Here is a 24,846-nt window from a genome sequence, read left to right on the forward strand (position 1 = left end):
GGTAGCGTGCAGGAAATCTACAACAGACTTGTGCCACATTTAATTTTACTGTAATTAGGTAATCAAGTACGAATGTTATGTACGCCACTGATACATCTGGCCGATTGGCTTACGAGCTAAAATGCTGCAGTATTTATGGAGCGAAGTAGTGGCTAATACACTACTGGCCATTAAAATTGCTACACCAAGAAGAAATGCAGGTGATAAACGGGTACTCATTGGACAAATATTTAATACTAGAACTGACATGTGATTACATTTTCACGCAATTTGGGTGCAGAGATCCTGAGAAATCAATACCCACAACAACCACCTCTGGCCGTAATGACGGCCTTGATACGCCTGGGCATTGAGTCAAACAGAGCTTGGATGGCGTGTACAGGTACAGCTGCCCGTGCAGCTTCAACACGATACCACAGTTCATCAAGAGTAGTGACTGGCATATTGTGACGAGCCCGTTGCTCGGCCACCACTGAATAGACGTTTTCAGTTGGTGAGAGATCTGGAAAATGTACATGCCAGGGCAGCAGTCGAACATTTTCTGTATCCAGAAAGGCCCGTACAGGACCAGCAACATGCGGTTGTGCATTATCCTGCTGAAATGTAGGGTGTCGCAGGGATCGACTGAAGGGTAGAGCCACGGGTCGTAACACATATGAAATGTAACGTCCACTGTTCAAAGTGCCGTCAGTGCGAACAAGAGGTGACCGAGACGTGCAACCAATGGCACCCCATACAATCACGCTGAGTGATACGCCAGTATGGCGATGACGAATACACGCTTCCAATGTGCGTTCACTGCGATGTCGCCAAACACGGATGCGACCATCATGATGCTGTAAACAGAACCTGACGTTTTGCCATTCGTGCACCCAGGTTCGTCGTTGAGTACACCATCGCAGGCGCTCCTGTCTGTGACGTAGCTTCAAGGGTAACTGCAGCCATGGTCTCCGAGCTGATAGTTCATGCTGCTGCAAACGTCGTCGAACTGTTCGTGCAGATGGTTGTTGTCTTGCTAACTTCCCCATCTGTCGACTAAGGGATCGAAACGTGACTGCACGATCCGTTACAGCCATGCGGATAAGACGCCTGTCATTTCGACTACTAGTGATACGAGGCCGTTGGGATCCAGCACGGCGTTCCGTATTACCCTCCTGAACCCACCGATTCCATATTTTGCTAACAGTCATTGGATCTGGACCAACGCGAGCAGCAGTGTCGCGATACGATGAACCGCAATCGCGATAGGCTACAATCCGTCCGTTATCAAAGTGGGAAACGTGATGGTACGCATTTCTCCTCCTTACACGAGGCATCACAACAACCTGTCACCAGGCAACGCCGGTCAACTGCTGTTTGTGTATGAGAAACCGGTTGGAAACTTTCCTCATGTCAGCACGTTGTAGGTGTCGCCACCGGCGCCAACCTTGTGTGAATGCTCTGAAAAGCTAATCATTTGCATATCACAGTATCTTCTTCCTGTCGGTTAAATTTCGCGTCTATAGCACGTAATCTTCGTGGTGTAGCAATTTTAATGGCCAGTAGTGTATTTACCTGACGTCACTTTGTCATTTCTGCATAGGTCTTCTATTATGAAGGTGTCAGCGGTTCTTACTCTTCCGTGCTTGCTTAACGAGTTTGTTATACAGGGTGTCCCACTCGAAAGAGGGCCTACAAACAAACTTTTGCTTAAATTAGACTTAAAGGCTTTGCATAAAAATCAGAAAATGAAATGAACATGTAATACGTTGTTCATGGGGAAAGAAAAGTGAATCACAAAAGGTGCTGGAAGTGACCGCCCTCGACTTGTAAACGCAGTTGAAAACGACGCTGCAGATTCTCTAATGTTGCTACCAGATCCTTTGGTGTCACTACCTGGATTTCACGGACTATGTTTTCTCGTAAATCTTCCAAGTTGTGTGGTTTGCTCCAGTAGATCTTGCCATTTAGACCACCCCAGAGAAAACAGTCAGTAGTGTTAAATGAGGTGATCTTGGGGCCACAGTTCTTGCGAAATCACTCTGCCGGGGAAAAAACGATCCGACATCAGCCATGGTCAGTCGAGGCGTGTGGCATGTGGCGCTATCTTGTTGGTACCAGCCGAGGGTAAGTTCTTCATTGTCCAACTGGTTCGTAAATTCCTGAAACATTTCGATGTAAACTGCATTTGTCACAGTAGACTTGAAAAAGATTGGTCCGATGACGTGACTGTGATTTTGCACTCAACACGCCGATCTTTTGTTAATACAGGGGCTGCTCGGCTAGTGTATGTGGATTTTCATTACAGTATTCTGAGCGTTTACGTAACCAGAGAGTTGGAATCACGCCTCATCATTGAACCACGTACACAGAAAAATTGCTGGCCTCTGAGAACGAAACTGCTGAAACCAACGGCAACATGTAATACGTTTTTCTTTGTCATTGACATTCCGTTCCTAAACAACTGTAAAGCTGTATGGATACATGATGGCTTTTTTCGCAGCTCTGTGATATGTGCTCCATGACATTCCACTTTTCTGAGATAAACATCGAAAAGATTGCAGGAGAGGCCAACTATCGTTGTTTCACGTCAGTCACATTTTCTTCTGATAATGGTTGCCGTCCCACGGCGTGAAGGTACAGCACCGTTCCACTGCTGTCCATCTTGTCCACTATGTTTTGTATGCACCATTGATACGGTATATGGGGTCACCAAATCGTTCAACAGACGTTCGCTGACGCATCGTAATGGAACCAGTAATCCGATATTGTTTCACAAGAAACACGCGCTCTTCGACAGAGTAGCGATAAACTGTCACTGAACACTGAACTCCAGCCGTAGTGACGCGCGGAAACACACTGTTGCGTCAAACGATGACGGTGCAATTTCAGCGGAATTGCTGCTTATGTTTGTGGGGCCTCTTTCGAATGAGGCACACGGTAGAATTGATTAGCAATAGCATTGTTGATCAGCAATAGCGTTTATATCATCACGGAACGAAGGTGACATGATGCTGTCTAGCTGCCTTGCCCCACTTCGATTCTGCTGGGGTCCACTGTCTGCCTTACCAGAAGCGCCGATGTTGTGTTTTCCTCTGACCCACTCTCGATGGTGAAATGTTTTACCTCGACCGCCTCGTGTCAACACAGTCATAATGTAGGCTAGGTAGCTTCGTTCTGGGACTTCTAAAATTTTAACCGTTTGCTGCCTTGCACAAGTTTGGCATGCAACAATATTAACAAGAAGCAAAATTTATTTATTGGCTATTGTTCCTGGAGCTGAAGTTTTTAATTGTCAGGAGTGTATTGTCACATCTGAAGCTATATGTGACTGGAGAAGGAATGGGTTAAGTCAGGCGTAAGTGGATATTATATGCGTAAACTAAGTTGACACTCGGCGCGGTGGCCGATGGGAGCGACAACATCCATACATTTTAAAACGTCCACGGATGGCTAAATTAATAAATAAATAAAAAGATCGTAAATGGGAAATGCCTTTACGGTCGCCCCCATCGACGTTCACGCCGAATGACAACTTAGTTCGCAGGTACAGTAATTTGCAGGTCTTCCAGAAATTTGGACAAGGAAGAATGACGTGAAAGACGATTACGTCGTGCCTTTTTGAGCTAAACACTATTAGGGATAGAACTGTTAACGTTCTCTTGGTAAACGAAATAGAACTCGATACTCGAAACAATCGAAAAGGAAAATAAGCATTTTATATATAAGAAGCGAATTTTGTGTACATTTTATTTTTTTCACCTATTGTGGATCTCATTAAGCACGAAATGTTTCCAGCGTACTGTACAGCTGCTTTTTCTAATGGAATTCAGACTGATTCCTTTATCCGTAAGTACGAATTTACGAGTCCTGTGTTTATAATAGCTCGATGATATGACGTGATAAATGATGTGGTCTCCTAGTGTTTTTCTATTAAGTAACTCTAATATTTTCATTAACATCGTATGATGATTTCATTGTTAACTAAGTAATTAACTTTGTAATTCTAACTGAATTGAATATAGTACTTAGGAAAAACATGAAATCCTACAGAAACATAGGAGATTAAGAATAAAAACATTTCAATCGACAATCATTGATTTTTATTTAGAGCCTATCATACTTTTCTTACCGCTTTCTTCTTTTATTAATTCCAACGGTGTGTTTTTTTAAAGAAGAATATAAAGCAAACAAAAAGGGCTGTATTACATATCATTCATTGATCGTATGAGACCCTTACATACATTTTATCTCATTTGCTACCTAAACAAAACAATGTTATACCAGCTTTGCATAGCAGTTGGTTCAACGTGACCTGGTTCTTCTGAAATAAATCATTAGCTGTTTCCTTCAGAAGACATGTCACTTTTCCTAGAAGAGGATCTTCTGCGAGTTCAAGTAATGTTGGGATAGCGTCTTCTAGGACGAGGTTGAAGAAATTGCCTAGGTCTTCATCACCGAGGAGACCCGTTATGTTGATCTGTAAAGCGAAAGAAAGTGCTGTTACTGTTTGTCTCTAGGTTAACCATCTCATATGTTAAATGACTAAAAATAGCAAAAGAGTAAAATTTTGATTTTAAGTTACCGTCCGCTACACAACTGAAATTTACAAATCATTGATCTGTGAAAGTTCAGCTGAGTGTGGATAGGATTCTCCTATACCCACGGAGATCGTTGCGACCATTATGTTTCGCAACACGGAAGGCAAGGTGACATATCTGTAAATGTAGGCGTTCGCGAAAAATGTGTATGGCTTCATCATACAACAAAGAATTCGGCAGCACAACAGAAAACGAAGTCAGTGAATACGCTAGTATCCAAAGTTATCGTAATCAGAAAATGAGAGTATATTTTTTCTATGAAAATAGTAATGGAGCATTTTGGGCGTGGACAAAATTACCTGAAGAATGAAATTAAAGAAATGAGGCTAGTTACTATATTTCTGCAAGCCAACTGACTGTGCTCTATGAACACTATGTGTGAAAGATAAAACAACAGAGTTACAATTAATTACAAGACATATACGATACAATAGTGCCTGAAAGATGTAAACAGGAAAGTTATAAGACCAGGAAACCTTCAAGAATTTCAAGTAAATAATAATAAAACTAGAAAATCACAACCTAATCAACAAAACACGCAACAAACACTTCAAGTGTCATTTCCAGTCCTAGGAAACGTATTCCTATATCTGAGGTTTAGAATGTGCCTCCAAGGTACGATGGAATCCCTGTCAGATTCTATACTCCTCCGTTAACAACAATTTACCTAATTACCTCGAGCAAAAAACAGTGCCCAGTACTTAGAAAAAAGCACAGCTCACATCCGTCTACAAGAAAGCTAGCAGAAGTAATTCACAAAACTACAGTCCAATATACTTGCCATGCATTTGTTGTAAAATCTTAGAAGATACTCTGAACTCAAACATAATTAGATATCTCGAAGAGAAGGACATTCTCCAAGCCAACCAGCATGGATTCAAATAAATGTCGATTATGCGAAACCAAACTCTTTTTTTCTCACATGACATCCTAAAAGCCACTATTCAAGGCAGTCAGATAGATATACTATTTCGTGATTTTCGAAAGATATTTTATTCCATTCCGTATCTATACTTATGATCGATAGTACCATCGTATAGGATGTCAAGCGAAATTTGTGACTGGTTGAGGATTTCTTGATAGGGACGACACAGCATGTTATGTTAGACAGATGGTCACCCACAGCAGCAGAAGTAACTTTATGTGTGGCCGGGGAATTGTGTAACGCCCCTCGCTGTTCATAATGTGTGTTAAAGACCTTGCAAAAAATATTAACAACTTCAGACATTTTGCAGGTGATGCACTTATCCACTATGAAGCACTGTATGAAGCTGTATAAATATTCAGGCAGATCTTGGTAAGATTACAAAGTGGCGCAAAGATTGGCAAATTGCTTTAAATGTTTAAAAATGTAAAATTGTGCACGTCACAAAACGCAAAAAAGAAACATATTTCGAATGACTATGTCAGTGAGACAAGGGTAGAATCGTTCAACTCATACAAATATCAGGGTGTAACAGTCTGTAGGGATACGAAATGGAGTGATCATGTACTCCCAGTGGTAGGTAAAGTGGGTGGCAGACTGCTGTTCATAGGTAAATACTTCGGAAAAGTCAGTCTACAATGGACTGCCTGCAAGACACTTGTGTGACATAGGAACTGTTCAAGTGTGTGGGACACATACCGAATACAGTTAATGGGGAATACTGAACAGATACAAGAAGGGCATCACGAATGGTCACAAGTGTGTTCGGACGATGGGAAGGAGTCACAAAGATGCTGAAAGAAACAGGGAAAACGCTTGAAGGTAGTTGAAAAATATCTTGTTAAACCTAATTAGAAGTCTTCTATAATCAACTTTAGTTGATGAAACTAGGAACATACTAAAAGCCACTACGTGTGGCTCCCACAGGGATCGCGAGAGCAAGATTAGATTACTTACAGCGCGCAAAGAGGCGTTTAAACAATCATTATTCCATTTCTACTTACGTGAACGGAACATGAAGAAGACGTAATACCTACTGAAACGCGAAATACCCTATGCCATGCATTTGACGGTGGTTTCCAGAATTTGTATGTAGATGCAGATGTAGTTGATGGCTTACTGAAAAAGCTAAACCGGTTGCGATACAATTGGTGCCATCTGAGGCTGAAATATGTAGCAAAAGTTTTCTTTTGTACAATGGACATTCAGTTTAAGACGTCACAGTGATCTGGTCAGTCAATAACCTCGTTCACTGCCAATGTAGATACTTGTTTCTATGAGAATAAGAATTGAGTAACAGGAGAGGCATGTTGGGGCAGAATGCATATGAGTGCGATCGTTTATTTAAGAACGATTGGTGAAAACCACACAGGCATATCGAAATAGAGGAGATAGTTGTAGATCTGTGCACGGAGCAAGCAGTAAACGAAACCAAACAAAAATCTATAGTAGGAATTAAAACTCAAGGAGGAGAAATAAAAACTTTGAGGCTATCCGATATCATCATAATTCTGTCAGAGACAGGAAAGGCCTTGGAAGAGCAATTCAATGGAATGGGCAAGGTCTTGAAAGAAGGATATGAGATTAACAGCGAAAGCAAAACAAAGATAAAGGAATGTAGTCGTATTAAATCAGGTGAGACTGAAGGAATGATTAGGAAACCAGAGACTGCAAGTAGTAGATGGGTATTGTTTTTTGGGCAACAAAGTAACTGATGACGGCTGAGAAGATATAAAATGTAGATTGGCAATGGCAAGAAAAACATATTTGAAGAAGAGAAACTTGTTTACATCAAATATAGATTCAGGTGTTAGGAAGTCTTTTCGGGAAGTATTTGTACGAAATGTAGTCATGAATCGAAGTGAAACATGGACTATAACCAGTTTAGACAATAAGAGAATAGAAACTTTTGAAATGTGGTGCTGCAGGAGAATGCTGAAGATTAGATGGGTAGATCACATTACTAATGAGGAGGTACTCAATAGAATTCGAGGGGAAAGAAACTTATGGCAGAACCTGACCAGAAGAAGGGATCCGTTGATAGGACATATTCCGAGGTATCAAGTAATCACCAGATTTGTACTAGAGGGAAGTGCTGAAGGTAAAGCTCGTAGAGAGAGAGAGAGATCAAGAGATAAATGCAGTCAGCAGATTCAAAACAATGTAAGTCGCAGTAGTTATTCTGAGATGAAGAGGCTTGCACAGGACAGAGTAGCATAGAGAGCTGCATGAAGTGAATCTTCGGATTGAAAGCCACAACAATGATAGTTGTAAAAGTGAAAATCAGTCATGGATCAGTTGTCAACAACATGCAAGACTTTCTGAACACGATAAATGTTGCCGTGGGTTTTGCGGCTGCCCAAACACATTCAAAAAGCCCGCTGAGCCAATGTAGCAGCGAAAATGTTGCAGCTGTATCAGACCAATGCAGATGAATCCTTCAGCCGCCTGAACACGATGGACAAGTGAAGAGGGTACCGCTACGACCTCGATACAAAGAAGGAGAGCCAGCAATGGAAACATGTGAATTCATCAACGTCGAAAACGGCTAAGACCTACTATCAACTAGCAAGACAATGCTGTGTGTGTGTTTTTTTTTTTTTGTCTACCATGGTGTGGTACTTACCAACACCGACTCAAAGGAAGGCCTCGGCGCTTGTTGGTGACGTCACGTCAGCTAGGCACGGCGAACGCCAGGTCTGTTGCAGGCAGAAACGCCTGGGCGTGCTTATCACTATAAATCTCTTATTTTCGGACAAAATGTTTGGTATTGTTTTGGATTCTGCAGTTTTATTTAGATGAAAGATTTTCTTACTATCGTAAAGCTACAAATGAAGAATGTATTACTGAATCCTGTCGAAACAAACGTAGATCAATATGAGAAGACGCTTTGCCCCATTGCAAGCTTCGGAAATTTTACATTCAAGTAACTATATTTACTTGATCCATTTTGTTATCGAAACTTACCCCAACCCCCTTACAATGAACTCGTTTCTTTTATTTATTTATTTATTTTCGTTTGACATCGTCACTGGAAATGTGAACTAATTTACATGTGTAAATGTCCAACTGTTGCCAGTCATTAGATTGCAGTCGTTTTCAGCGAAAGGAAATGTAAACAGGAAACAAAATAGCTTCATACATCGAAAATGCTGCTGAGCTTAAACTTTTTTAAACATGCTCACTAGAAAAGATAGATGTTCCCCTCTTGCAACTGAAAGGAGAAACTTTACAAGATAAAAACAATTTTATTTGATAAAACAAGTATCTCTCTTTTGCCTCTTCTTCTGTCCCCCACCCCCTCCACCAACGTGTACAATCGCAAGATATTTCATTAACATTCACCCCACAGTCAACCAAGGTACCTAAAGAAGAGCACCAGTATGTTCACAGTTTCTTGTAAAAGCAACCCAGTACAAACGTAACTTCCTCAGATTTACAAACAAGGTAAAGAAGCACGAATTCTGTTGCTGCTGGACCATGAAGTTGTTTTTGTATGTCAGTCCTTAAAACAGGTGGACATTTGAGTTCAGGAGTACACTATTTGTTAAGAAGTGTAATGAATTGCACAATTAATTGATTGCAGAAATCTCTCAGAACAATGTGTGTTGGTCAACTACCGCCAATAGTTTCACATTTTCCTGTGTCAGAGAGGGAGACACCACCATTATGAGTATGCCTGCAACAGACCTGGCGTTCGCCGTGCCTAGCTGGTGTGACGTCACGAACAAGCGCCATGGCCTTCCTTTGAGTCGGTGTTTCTCATGATGAGGCTACAGGAAGCTATGAAGACGAAGTGCTGTGGGATTCATCCAAGGGAGATCGTTCTGCGCAGGAGAGAGTTACACATGTGGCTTCTTTGGGCTGTCAAATTTTGCCTCACTATACATATTCTCCTGACACAGTATCCAATAATTTCTTTCTCTTCACTTGGATGGAGAAACCATTACGTGGCAAATATTCCGGCAATAACGTCGAAGCGATTTTTGAGGTGGCTCATTTCCCAAACAACCAAAATGCTGACTTCTTCGAGACTGGTTTTCTACAGGTCGTCCTTTAACTGGAAAAAGATTGTAGCATTCTTCTTATTCACTTCCTGGATTACACAATGAGCCTGTTTCGTGTTCACAAATTGTCTGGTCACCTCTTCTTAGGTTTTCGAACATCCGTTCTTCCTGCTGGTTTATAATCTAAGGCTAGTTCGGAAAGGCGTTTATTGTCCATTACAGTTCGTTGTAAGCGCCCACCTGGGTGGTCTACAATGATGCAAATGATCAAAAGTTTCGATTGTTTTCATATAAAGCAGGAGAAGAGGGATGCCCGCAGGACATCATAGCACTGGAAGCCTGCTTCCAGAGGGCAGACGTACTCTAGATCTATTCCACATATGAATCGGAAGTGATTACTGCAAACTGCTACGAGGGAGCTAGACCTTGCGGTGCAATACGATTACAGCAATGGGAACATGTGAATTCACCAACGTCGAAAACGGCTAAGACCCACTATCAGCCAGCATCGAGTGACATTATACTGAGTGCACTATCCGAAAATTACCTCGAGCAATTAAACGGAGAACCGACTCTTGGAGATAACATGGTGGACCTACTGATAACAAACAGACCCGAACTTTTCGACTCTGTATGTGCAGAACAGGAAATCAGTGATCATAAGGCCGTTGCAGCATCCCTGAATATGGAGGTAAATAGGAATATAAAAAAGGGAGGAAGGTTTACCTGTTTAGCAAGAGTAATAGAAGGCAGATTTCAGACTACCTAACAGATCAAAACGAAAATTTCTGTCCCGACACTGACAATGTTAAGTGTTTATGGAAAAAGTTCAAGGCAATCGTAAAATGCGTTTTAGACAGGTACGTGCCGAGTAAAACTGTGAGGGACGGGAAAATCCAACCGTGGTTCAACAACAAAGTTAGGAAACTACTGCGAAAGCAAAGAGAGCTTCACTGCAAGTTTAAACGCAGCCAAAACCTCTCAGATAAACAGAAGCTAAACGATGTCAAAGTTAGCGTAAGGAGGGCTATGCGTGAAGCGTTCAGTGAATTCGAAAGTACAATTCTATGTACCGACTTGACAGAAAATCCTAGGAAGTTCTGGTCTTACGTTAAATCAGTAAGTGGCTCGAAACAGCATATCCAGACACTCCGGGATGATGATGGGATTGAAACAGAGGATGACACCCGTAAAGCTGAAATACTAAACACCTTTTTCCAAAGCTGTTTCACAGAGGAAGACTGCACAACAGTTCCTTCTCTCAATCCTCGCACAAACGAAAAAATGGCTGACATTGAAATAAGTGTCCAAGGAATAGAGAAAGGAACTGAAATCACTCAACAGAGGAAAGTCCACTGGACCTGACGGGATACCATTTCGATTCTACACAGAGTACGCGAAAGAATTTGCCCCCCTTCTAACAGCCATGTACCGCAAGTCTATAGAGGAACGGAAGGTTCCAAATGATTGGAAAAGAGCACAGGTAGTTCCAGTTTTCATGAAGGATCGTCGAGCAGATGCGCAAAACTATAGGCCTATATCTCTGACATCGATCTGTTGCAGAATTTTAGAACATGTTTTTCGCTCGCGTATCATGTTATTTCCGGAAACCCAGAATCTACTCTGTAGGAATCAACATGGATTCCGGAAACAGCGATCGTCTGAGACCCAACTCGTTTTATTTGTTCATGAGACCCAGAAAATATTAGATACAGGCTCCCAGGTAGATGCCATTCTCCTTGGCTTCCGGAAGGCGTTCGATACAGTTCCGCACTGTCGCCTGATAAACAAACAGCCTACGGAATATCAGACCAGCTGTGTGGCTGGATCGAAGAGTTTTTAGCAAACAGAACACAGCATGTTGTTCTAAATGGAGAGACGTCTACAGACGTTAAAGTATCCTCTGGCGTGCCACTTGGGAGTGTTATGGGACCATTGCTTTTCACAATATATATAAATGACCTAGTAGACAGTGTCGGAAGTTCCATGCGGCTTTTCGCGGATGATGCTGTAGTATACAGAGAAGTTGCAGCATTAGAAAATTGCAGCGAAATGCAGGAAGATCTGCAGCGGATAGGCACTTGGTACAGGGAGTGGCAACTGACCCTTAACATAGACAAATGTAATGTATTGCGAATACATAGAAAGAATGATTATATGATAGCGGAATAAACACTGGTAGCAGTTACTTCTGTAAAATATCTGGGAGTATGCGTGCGGAACGATTTGAAGTGGAATGATCATATAAAATTAATTGTTGGTAAGGTGGGTACCAGGTTGAGATTCATTGGGAGAGTCCTTAGAAAATGTAGTCCATCAACACAGGAGGTGGCTTACAAAACACTCGTTCGACCTATGCTTGAGTATTGCTCATCAGTGTGGGATCCGTACTAGATAGGGTTGACGGAGGAGGTAGAGAAGATCCAAAGAAGAGCGGCGCGTTTCGTCACAGGGTTATTTGGTAACCATGATAGCATTACGGAGATGTTTAGCAAACTCAAGTGGCAGACTCTGCAAGAGAGGCGCTCTGCATCGCGGTGTAGCTTGCTCGCCAGGTTTGGAGAGGGTGCGTTTCTGGATGAGGTATCGAATATATTGCTTCCCCCTACTTATACCTCCAGAGGAGATCACGAATGTAAAATTAGAGAGATCCGAACGCGCTCGGAGGCTTTCCGACAGTCGTTCTTCCCGCGAACCATACGCGACTGGAACAGAAAAGGGAGGTAATGACAGTGGCACGTAAAGTGCCCTCCGCCACACACCGTTGGGTGGCTTGCGGAGTATAATTGTAGATGTTAGATGTAGATGTACAGCTACACAGTCGTGCACTGCTGGTCAGCAGTACAGCTTGCAACATAATGGGACCACTTTCCATCTTCCAGCTACCGTTACTGGGACCAGCATCGCAGACTTCATTGTACTAGCCAGATAAAGCACTGGAAATACTTCTAGTCCAGAATCTGACCTGTAGAAATGATACTCTGGAACTCTCCCTTGTCTACTCCCCCGACAAACTCACGACAGCAAAAGAGGAACACGTTTTTGCAGAGCAGCTGCTCCAGCACGTGCAGGAGTACCGTGATAACCAGCATCACACAGACACAAACACGAATGGCACACAATATCTGGTACCTTCGTGGTTTTGACTCTACTTACTGCAGAATACGTATGTTTTAGGCAGAATATCATTTAATCCAGTGAACTCCCATTATATGAGCTGCCAATGAACTTCGTAACAAAGAGGAACACCAAGATAGAGGAGTTAATTGAGTAGGACCATTTTTTGTTAAATAATTGCTAAGGAATTCGTCAAAAGACAGAATTGGGTAATGTTTCTTTAAGAATTTCTATGTGACGATTAAATGGTGACGTGTACAAGTGTCAAGATGAGAGAATATCACTGGGCCAGTCATAGAAAATAGTGTTTAGATTAAGAACACGGCCAGTGAAACTTGTGGTTTAAGGTGAGGTAGTGTAAAGATGTATGAGACAGGTGAAATACCCTCAGACTTTAAGAAGAATGTAATAATTCCAGTCCCAAAGAAAGCAGGTGTTGACAGATGCGAAAATTACCGAACTATCAGTTTAATAAGTCACGGCTGCAAAATACTAACGCGAATTCTTTTTAGACGAATGGAAAAACTGGCAAAAGCCGACCTCGGGGAAGATCAGTTTGGATTCCGTAGAAATATTGGAACACGTGAGGCAATACTGACCCTACGGCTTATCTTAGGTGATAGATTAAGGAAAGACAAACCTACATTTCTAGCATTTGTGGACTTAGAGAAAGCTTTTGACAATGTTGACTGGAGTACCCTCTTTCAAATACTAAAGGTGGCAGGGGTAAAATAAAGGGAGCGAGAGGCTATTTACAATTTGTACAGAAACCAGATGGCAGTTATCAGAGTCGATGGGCATGAAAGGGAAACAATGGTTGGGAAGGGAGTGAGACAGGGTTCTAGCCTCTCCCTGATGTTATTCAATCTGTATATTGAGCAAGCAGTAAAGGAAACAAAAGAAAAATTCGGAATAGATATTAAAATCCATGGATAAGAAATAAAAACTTTGAGGTTCGCCGATGACATTGTAATTCTGTCAGAGACAGCAAAGGACTTGGAAAAGCAGTTGAACGGAATGGACAGTGTCTTGAAAGGAGGATATAAGATGAACATCAACAAAAGCAAAATGAAGATACTGGAATGTAGTCGAATTAAGTCGGATGATGCTGAGGGAATTAGATTGGGAAATGAGACACTTAAAGTGGTTAAGGAGTTTTGCTATTTGGGGAGAAAAATAACTGATGATGGTCGAAGTAGAGAGGATATAAAATGTAGACTGCCAATGGCAAGGAAAGCGTTTCTGAAGAAGAGAAATTTGTTAACATCGAGTATAGATTTAAGTGTCAGGAAGTCGTTTCTGAAAGTATTTGTATGGAGTGTAGCCATGTATGGAAGTGAAACATGGACGATAAACAGATTGGACAAGAAGAGAATAGAAGCTTTCGAAATGTGGTGCTACAGGAGAATGCTGAAGATTAGATGGGTAGATCACATAACTAATGAGGAGGTATTGAACAGAATTGGGGAGAAGAGGAGTTATTGGCACAACTCGACAAGAAGAAGGGACCGGTTGGCAGGACATGTTCTGAGGCATCAAAGGATCACAAATGTAGCATTGTAGGGCAGCGTGGAGGGTAAAAATCGTAGAGGGAGACCAAGAGATGAATACACTAAGCAGATTCAGAAGGATGTAGGTTGCAGTAAGTACTGGGAGATGAAGAAGCTTCCACTGGATAGGGTAGCATGGAGAGCTGCATCAAACCAGTCTCAGGACTGAAGACCACAACAACAACAACAATCCTTTGGAAGGTCCTATACTGACCGTCCAGTGTAGTTGCGCTTGGGCAAGAAATTCAGATACCAAGCACAATGAGTGTACGCAAGGAAAATGATCCGATCGATCAGTTTGTAACAGAATCATCATGAAATTTTACAAATTGAAATTAAATATGGAAAGCAAGCAACGAGATTTAAGCATAAGGCAATGACTCAATGAGAAACATACCACAGGAAAACAATAATTCCGTTAACATAGCGCCTAAAACAAAAGAGAAGGAAGAAGCAGTAGAGATATCAAGAGTGATGCACGCATTCAAACAAGAAAGAGGAGGAGATGCACTTGGCAGAGGACGGCAGAGGCAGGAAGATTCGAGCTGTATTATATTATGGTGAGACAAGAAGCCGAACTCGGATACTGGACTGCAAGCTGTATCTAGAAATTGATACAGACTCAGATCACAATTAAGTAACAATGAAGAGTTGACTCAGATTAAAGAGAATCGGTCAGATGAATCGGTATGGAAAGAAGTGGCATACTCAAGTACTGAGGCATAACGAGGAGTGCTTGAAGTCGGTTAAGGCTGTAGATAATCCTGTAACGAATACCACAACATCCAGTTCAGTTGTAGAAGAACGGACATGCCTAAAAGATACAATTACAGAAATAGGCTATGCAAGTACAAGCACAAGGAAGATGTCTGCCAAGTAGCCTTGGCTAACAGAAGAAATACTTCAGTGAAAGACGAAACAAGTATGTGATTTGAAGAGAAGTAATAAAATGAGCTCTAACATGGAAATTAAGCGTTTCCGGACACATGTCCGCATAACATCTTTTCTTTATTTGTGTGTGAGGAATGTTTCCTGAAAGTTGGGCCGTACCTTTTTGTAACACCCTGTATAAGAGTTACTGATGACGTTGCTATCTCCAGTGAAAATGAAGAAGAATCGCAGGTCCTGTTGAACGGAATGAGTGGTCTCATGACTACAGAATATGGATTAAGAGTAAACCGAAGAAAGGGGAGAGTGATGAGGAGGAGCAGAAATTAGATAAGCGATAGATGTTTTAACCACATCCTTTCTACTAATTTTTGAGGGCCCATGAACCACAAACACACACAGACACACACACACACACACACACACACACACACACACATACACACATAGCCACATACACAAGCGCGTGTGCACGCAAACGGTTCGAGACATCGAAACAACTATTTCCACCGAAACTGCGACAAAAGTGGTGATTTATTTCCCGTAGATTTGTTACCCCTTTTTTTCTTTAAGGAAGTTTTGAGTAACACCTACACTTCTCTTGTTACCATTGTAATTTTCCTTCTTTTGCTAAAACACACCAGGGTTTGTGAAGATTCACCTCACTAACACTAATGCAGTTAAAACTGCAACAAAATTCTTGAACATTGTATTACTACACAAGCAACTGAAATATCCATAGTTTATGAAAAAGCTCATTCTCAGCTTAAAAATAAGCATGTAACTTGTTGGCATATAATTTTGCAAAATCAACAAATTGGATTTCACCAGCTATTGATGGGTCAAAAGATATAACTCGAATGAAATACTGTGTAGTTATTCGATATCGCTGTAGATAAGGAAGTTTCACATATTATCCACATAGCGAAGTACTCTCTTCTTTGCTTGCTATCATCTGCCAAAAACTCTTTTGAGTATCTTCAACCGTTCGTAAGATGGATGTTACGAATAAGTAGCATATTAATAAGCATTCTGAGCCACTTCGACAATCAAACATTTGCTTAGGGTAATGAAGGTGGTCATGTGACATCACATGATCCCCTCCGTGACGTCACAAGCCCAGCTATTCTTATCATGACATGCTAACATTAATCAGTAACATAAGGTCATCAGTGTTTTCGATGACTTCATCACATGATAAGCCACACCCCGTGCCTCCCCCACTCCATCTCACCTCCCCCCTTACGCCATCCCCTTTTACGTCTCCCTCCCCCTCAAGACCAATTCACAATGAAGTATTAAAATGAGGCAATCATAGATTAGATTTCCAGTTATACAAGCTTCATTTCAGCTGGCATTAAATTCGAAGGTATGTATTATTTTGAAAAATAATTGTATAACTTTGAAACTTAAAGCTAATTGCGTAAAATAACGTTACCTTCAAAGATATTTGCTCTAAATTGCACACTTAGATAGATACCTCTGTATTTCGTTAGCATAGTATTCAGGTTTCAAATTAGGCAGTCAGTCTATTTGTATGCAATAGTATCATTTTCGAAGATATGTAAAATTGTTGAAAAAACAGTCTAAATCGCGATAGTTATTTCATTTAAAATGACCAATTTCGACGTAGTCTTAGGCCATGTGCGAAAGACAGAAAACGTGCCATTACATGAAGTTGACAATGTTCACAACAGTTAGTAGACCTCAGTCGCTGAAACGGATTTAACGACAGAGGTCTATCGACTATTCTGGACATCTTCAACTTCAGCTGATGGCACGTTTTCTGTCTTTCACAGTGCTTTTCTGCAGATGGTCTGACACTAGATCAAACTCGATCATTTTGAGTAAAATAACCATCGTGGTCTAGACTGCTTTTTCATTACTTTTATGTAGCTAGCCAGATCGCTGTTTCAAAAAATTTTCGAAGATATTTTCCCATGAACACACACACACACACACACACACACACACACACACAGTAGATTAATATCTTTGTAAATACTGCACTGTCTCACTTTAAATTTCATATCACATGTGTGGCGGAAATTATATATATGTGTGCGTGTGTGTATGCGCACAAAATATATCCACACATGCCTCGCCGTTATCACCTGTCTCATACTTCCACATTTCACATTTACTTTATCACAATAATATTTTACAGAGGGAAGAAAGGAAAAACAAAAAATTCTGTAGATATAAATTTTATAATAAAAAGTTTTCATGCAGTGAACCACAGTGAAATTTTTCAAATCATTTGGCAGTTTGTGATGTCATACACAGTGTAAACATCTATTGCAAAAGGGAGGTTGTTACAATTTGAGTAAATATTTGAGACAACTCCATTAGAAGCCCAGTTTTGACTGCGGTATATGTGTTAATAAAATAGAAATGCCACTGAATCTTGGAGGAAAACTGTACATAATATGAATAATATATTCTCAACGTTGTAGTCAATCATTTTTGTCGTACTGGAACAGAAATAGTTTATTGTTATAAGTACTTTCGTACATGTCATCTAATTAAAAAACAATGCAGTGTTCAGAAACTGTAAAGCACTCTCTCTTAAGTGAGAGTTCGGAAAAAATATTTCGTCCACATACAAAACCAACGAGTTTATGTTTTAGAAATAGGCGCCGCTTCAAATTAAACAAGGAACCTCAACAATCTTCTTTTAGGTATCTAATATTAATGAATCTTATAGATCCACCATGCGACACTTCATGAACAAACAGTGACTTTTTTACAACACAGATTTTTCTGCTGACGAAAAACATCCCTTTGTCTTGATATTCGCCAACACATTAAAGCTCCTCATACTAGTTTGAAAACTGTATTTAGCACTTTGTGATACTTATGCATGGAAATTAACTGTTTCCCCCTTGACTTACTTCGATGTTCATTGGTATTAAGAATACCAATTTGTATTAAGAATTGGTATTAAGAATAAAGAAATATAAGTAATTTTATAGTTTAGTACTTAGACAAAACGTAAACAGCTTTATACAAAGGTCATGTAACAATCCTAGTTCAGAGTGGGCGGTTCGCTTCATAGCTATTCCTAGCGGGCACTACTACATTTGTTATATTTGTATGATTTCGTCACTCTTTCATTTAAGGCTTAAATACTATGATAGTACATCACCACTTAAAGCAACAAATTCTTCATTTGAAAAGAAATTTAGGTGATGTTGGAGACTTAATCTCCAGTAGCGAGAACTCACTGCTCATACTCACTCTCATCTTCTAGCGATGCAACAGTATTGAACAATTTATAACAATACTACTTACTGTTTACCATTTAACAAAATTGTTTAAGCATTTAACCATTTAAGTGTTTAACTGTTTAACCATTTACCATTTAATGACTTACGGTTTAACCGTTTACCCATTTAACCATTTAAGTGTTTACCATTTACCGTTTACCTTTGTAAGCAGTGGTATAAATTGAGTCATTTACTGATAGTCAGTTCATATGTTCATTGAGCACAGCAGTTGCCATATGGATCTCAGTTCCGTTGGTTACAAAACTAGTCTTAAAAAGCAGGTGTTGAACTATACACGAAATATCCGCAAATAACTGATGTTGTTAAGAAAAATGGAAGCCGAACCAGATACTGTAATGCAAAGAACATTTACATTTTTCTCAATCACCAGAGAGACTGGGAAAGCTACACTGAAAGAAGCGTTCAAACTAACATCCCAAAGATGTTCGGGCTCACATGTGGTTCCTCTTCATCGAAATGTTTTGACTCAAACTCGTCTAGGGGTTGAACCGCACGTGTCGCATTACACGCCCTAAATTACACACTTGTGAGCCTTTGGTTAAATTGTGTGGCTGATGGCAAGTTTGCAAAATTTTATGAAACATACAAGGTTAATATGACATGTAATAACAGTAATAATAATATCGGGAACTAAATTAACGACCCATAAATGATGTAGGCCACACAGTTGCGATTTGGTTAGAACAATGTTTATTCAGAAAGCAAACTAATACCGAAAGTGCTCGTATTTAGAGTTACTTTTACACTCGAGCGCATATCCATTCGACACAGTTCGATCATTCACAATTTCATCGCGAAATGCAAGTCCAATACTTCACTTCGTCATGTAAGCGAAAAGTTACGAGTTCACACCAGGTTTGCGGCTACTCACCACTCAGTGACTAAGTCCCGCGATACCACATACCGCGAAATTTTCTAAGTCATTTCACTTCCTAGGTACCTAAAGACCGACTGTCCGCCTTCGCGTCTCAATCCACACTGTACCCTTTGGTGTGTAGACCAGAACTGTCCCTCTGCCCATCTCCGGCCGTGTCTTCCGCGTACCGAACATCGTCGCTCAACTGACTAGTGCAGTTCCCTTACCCGAAGCCGTCCATCTAATTGGCTACAGCTTATTCTACACTATTTTATATTTTAAGATATTTAAATATTCAAAGCTTGACCTCTTTCACGTTCTAAATAAAATAACAATAGTATCCATTACGTAATAAATGTTAAATTCTTTTACATAAAACCAGTACAATTTCCTTCTTAAATTTGAATGTTACTGTCAGAGCCTTGCACCAACGTGCTTTCTGATAAATAAACAACAAAAGTAACTATTATGCACTAAACTTTACCTAATGATTCAATAAGGTGTCATGCTGTCATCGTTCAATGTGGTTTGTGTGGAGGAAATGATGTGATGCTTTACTGAAAATACTGATAATTTAAATTTACTATATCTTTTAAACAAATATAGTTACAGAGATGGTATTTACAACATTTGTCATTTTAATGATGCGTTTTTATATGAATCGCGATTGCTAAGTTGGACGAATCGTTCAGATTTTGGCATTGAGGTCTTTGTTACAAAACTTGTTAATTTCACTTTAACAGTAAATCCTAAACTATGAGGCGTGTTTTTTAAGTAAGCACCGATTTGAAATTAAAAAAGACATGCTAAGATATCTCAATATTTTTATTTGTACATGAAAGCCTGTACCTTAATCTACGCACTGACGCCATTACATTCTGATTCTTCCTTGTTTACCTTGTGTAGTGAGTGTTTAAGATGCTTCCGATAATCGTGAGTCCCTCTGACTGTGAAGTGCGGGCTGTTATAAGGTTTCTTAGTGCTAAAGTCCTAAAGGCGATCGATATTCATCGTGAGATCTGTGCACTTTACGGAGAAAACATTATGAGTGATGGAATGGTAAGAAAGTGGGTGAGAGCATTAAAGATGGCCTCACAAATGTGCATGATGAACAACGGAGTAGGCGTCCTTTGGTCGTTAATGAAAGTTTGGTGCAGGAAGTGGACAAAAATGTGACAGAAAAAAGACGATTTACAATTTCCTCCTTGCGGGATGACTTTCCTAATGTTTCTCGTAGTGTTTTGTATGGCATTGTGATCGAGCACTTGAATTACGGAAAATTGTGCGCACGTTGGGTACCGAAAATGTTGACAGATGTGCACAAAACCAAACGTTTAGACAGTGCATTGACATTCCTTGAGCGGTACCACAACGACGGTGATGATTTCTTAAGCAAAATTGTTACGGGCGACGAAACATGGGTGGCCTACGTCACACCAGAATAAAAAGCAATAGTCCATGGAAGTTGAGCAAGGGCATCGTTTTGCTGCAATGCCCGTCAACATGTGGCGAATCAGACCAAAGATCTCATCACATCTTTTCGATGGGAAGCTATAGATCATCCTCCGTACAGCCCCGATCTTGCGCCCAGTGAATCCTGCACAGGGCGGTCAGCGTCTTCAAGACGATGACGAAGTCAAAGCAGTGGTCATGCACTGGTTAACAAGTCAGGCGGCAGACTTCTATGAGGAGGGTATTCAAAAACTGGTACAACGTTGTGACAAGTGCCTCAATATTGACGGAAATTATGTAGAAAAGTAGATTAAGGTACAGGCTTTCATGTAAAAATAATATTATCGAGATATCTTAGCACGTCTTTTTTAAATTTCAAAACGGTACTTACTTAACAAACACGCCTCGTATTATGATCAATATTAATGTTTTATTGGTCTCACCATCAAAATTTAAGAGAGATGGTGGATTAAAATTACTGTGGCTCCGTTCCCTGCATTACTACAGGATTAAATAGTTTTCATAAATGTTTCCCTTTATGGCCGATCTTAGGTCCGCCATATTTAACACTGCTGCATCTGCCTGGGCACAAACAGCTCCTACGGGGTTTCCCTATGACGTAGGTTCTCGTTTGTCTCACTCACACACTACAGCGCTGAGGCCTAATCAACCTGACCTCATTCAGCACAATAGATGCCTGTGAATTTCCCCATCTCGTGGCGAATCTGCCCTCTTTGTGACACACGGTCCTGGACGACAGGATTCGTTTCACAATTCCTTGATGGCTGTCTCTTTTGTTCATATGCTTAAATGAGAGCGAAATGCTCGTTAACTCACAAGTGTAAAACATACAAAACGAAGGAGATGGATCTAAAGAAAACAAAATTTTTATGAAAGTCGAAGAAGAAGAGGAGAATGAATAAAGTGAGGAAAATAGTGATGGAAATGAAGAAGAGTCATGAAAAAAGATTATACCAGAGGCATTAAGTAAACCGGCAACATCATTTCCAGTAAACCAATAGAAAGATCTCAAGATAAGATGACTTCATCAAGATGATGTGACATCACGAGCTTACAAAAAGTGTCATGTAAGAAAACCGTACTACTGATAGCAGCGGGTTTGGAAATATAAATAAATAATGTTGTTCTTTTTTTGGGTAATGTTGGTCACCCTGTCAACTGTCAACCATACGTGGCACTTAGTGCTAGTCCAGCAGCAGTAGCCTTCTGTATTTAAGAGTCATAGCGTGAACTACATTTTCAGTTTTTTTAGTCAGCAAGAGCGTTTGTTGTAAACAAAACCATAGTGCACTTCACAATTAATTATTTTCCAGTGGCTTTCGCTAACATATTATTGATTATACAACATTTAAGGTAAACCCTAGTAGCATCAGGTATTTGTTGAACGAAATTACACATTCAGAGTAATACAATTCACCTTGTAAACTGCTCATCTTTGGCCTAATAATTCGTTTTCTTTGTTCTTCAGGTAGTCAGAAAATATATATGGAAGCCAGAGCAAGCTAAATTGATTGCAGGAGATTTGAAAAAGGTAACGCAAGCCTCTGATGCAGGTCTTTCGATTAAAAAGGCTGTTGAAATTTTTAAAGTACCTGGTAGCACACTGCAGATCAGATTAAAGACTGGAAGTGAATCGGAACCATAGCTAAGCCGTTTTTTATCACACAGTTGTTGAATAAAACAGCGTGGTTATCCTGTGAATTAATCTTATCAATTTTTATGCTTCAGATGGGTAAAAGAAGGACTGGAGAAGATTCGAAAGAGGAGAAACAAGCTGCTGGAGGTTCACTGATTTAAAAAATTGGGCAATCTTTTAATATTTTCGAAATAAACTGTGTTCATTTGGTTAACTCTTCTACGATATGTCATGTATATGATGCCACTGTTGAGAAAGCCAATTTTGTGGTAAAAAATGTTTTCATTCCTTAAGTCAACTCTGAACAATGTATATCGAACGACGAAATTTGTCGAACGCACAGCTATCGTGTCGGGAGATGGAAGGTGTTTAGCGTTATGAATAGAAATAAGTAAGGCCGTTCTAGCCTCGAGTCCCGATTCTCTCACCTTCCGAAACTTCGTTCCTCAATTGTGTAGTGTGCAGTCTTGTTCGGATTTCTGTTGGCAATATGGATTGGTGCTAAAAGACGATTTCACGAACTGAATGGATTGTGAGGGGGGAGACAGTTTTCTGAGACTTCGCAAGTAAGGCGCCGATGCTTATTTTCCATTTCAATTATAGTGCACGCGGTGTCAAAATGGCATCGATAAGGAAACGTAAATGGTTCGACAATTGACAATTGACCATTTTAGTCTGGTGTTGGGTAAAAGACTATACTCTACAAATGACCGCTTCGGAAACTGAGTTATCAACAAATACCGTTTGTGAAGGTAAGGGTTCTGACGAGATGTCTGCTATGTGATAGTCACGAATGACAGTGTTCCTATCGACTGACAAAACAAGATAGATGAAGGAGACGAATCACATATAGCCACTCAGAAATACAAGAAAAGACGACTCCTAAAAAATGAAATTGTATACGTATGGATCATCGGAGGCACTGAAAGGATATGCTGGAAATGCTTCACAATTCGAGTATACTCGTATTCGAGGGGCAAGAAAACTTTAGCGTTTGTCATAAAGCATTTCGTCTTGCGAGGCACCAAAGTTATAACGGATGGGCTTAAGTCCTACAACCGTTAAAGAAACAAGGATTACAACCCGAATTTTTAAATCATGCTATGGCATTTGTCTGTTCGAACGATCTATCCGTGCACACACAGAATAAAGATCGATTGTGGAAATCTGTCAAATCGTTGATCAAAAGAGAGGGTCGATCGGGAGACAGAAACAAACTACACTTGTTCCAGTACCTGTACTTCCACAATTTGCGGTTACGTGGGAAAATTGAGCCTCAGACTCTTACAATATCCCTTAGAGACGTCGCTGGAGTGTACCGGGGTTACAGGAAACAAGGATTGCTTCCGGCGGCGCATAAAACTGGCGGAATAATTCACGAACAAGACGTTGCTGACCAATAAAGTCAGCGAAATTACTAGTTTACTTCGTAATTAATGTCAAATTAATAAACATTCGTCTTTTGTTGTAGCACTAGTCACCACAAGAAACAGTATCCCTATTTGATGGTACGAGACCCTCGCGTTGGACATACCGTACATCACTCGGAGCCTGAACGTTCGATAGGCAAAGCTTCTTGCAAATTATCATGATCTGTTCATTAAATGTTGAATGCCTACGTTACGTAAAGATCACAGGCGAAACAAGTGCAGCATGTGCAAATTTTTCTAATTTGACTGAATTCCCCCGTTTTGCTTGTGAATTTTCATAGTATGGAAAAAAAGAAGAACGCAAACCAATAAATGGCGATCTTTTCATTTTACTTCGCAGACGCTGGTCAGCTTCTGGTATTAACGTACGACGCTGATTAACTTTGTTTAATACTTTCATGGCGTTTGAGAGCGTTTGTGTTCAAGCTGTATACTGGGAGTGGTATACTAATATGGTCAGACTGCACACCGCTCTATTCAATATTTAATTTTTGCAGAGTGCTGTTAAGCATTTTGATTAGTCGTTTTGCCTGTTATTGGTGCAGTCTTTAAAAAACTACATACGAACAGGCAATTTTATTCTTCTTAAATATTTTGTTAAATATATTTTTAAAGCTTTGCCCTTGGTTAAGATTAGTAATCTGTTTTTCTTAGAGATTTTGATTAGCCTGTGATTCACTTCATTGAAGGTGCTTTTGAAATCATTTTGAGAATTTTTTTCTCTAGTTTTTCGCCAATTGTTGGTAAAAACTTGTTTGTTCAAACCATACTCAAGGATTAAATATTTATCCAATGAGGGTCCTCTGATTTAAAATCTCTCCTAGCACAGTTACTTGGCTTTCAAATTGCATTAAGTAGAACTTAAAATGTTGTAATTGTTTAGTATAATTTAAGACATATGTTAGAATTGCTTTTTATGTGTGTTTTAGGTTACTGGAGACAATGATACCCTTTCTATAATAATTGATATCTGTTTGGGAAGAGAGTGTATTTGGAATGCTAGATGTGGTGGTTAATCTGTAAAGCTGTAGGAAAATTTTACATCCACAAAGGTATTGTTATATAATTTAATTTTTAATAAACTGTACATATTT

The 24,846-nt window shown here is 40.1% G+C and overlaps 1 protein-coding gene across 1 annotated transcript in view; it reads right to left on the minus strand.

Annotated features, from left to right (window-relative positions):
* Positions 1-4,065: 4,065 nt before the first annotated feature.
* Positions 4,066-24,846, minus strand: part of LOC126234261 (uncharacterized) — a 105,483-nt gene continuing 84,702 nt past the window's right edge. Inside the window, exon 6 of the mRNA XM_049942953.1 lies at positions 4,066-4,459. Coding sequence (XP_049798910.1) covers positions 4,232-4,459 — 228 coding nt within the window. The 3' untranslated portion in view covers positions 4,066-4,231. The remainder of the gene's footprint in view (positions 4,460-24,846) is intronic.

The sequence above is a fragment of the Schistocerca nitens genome, chromosome 2 (assembly GCF_023898315.1).
Source record: "Schistocerca nitens isolate TAMUIC-IGC-003100 chromosome 2, iqSchNite1.1, whole genome shotgun sequence".
Classification (NCBI taxonomy): Eukaryota; Metazoa; Arthropoda; class Insecta; order Orthoptera; family Acrididae; genus Schistocerca; species Schistocerca nitens.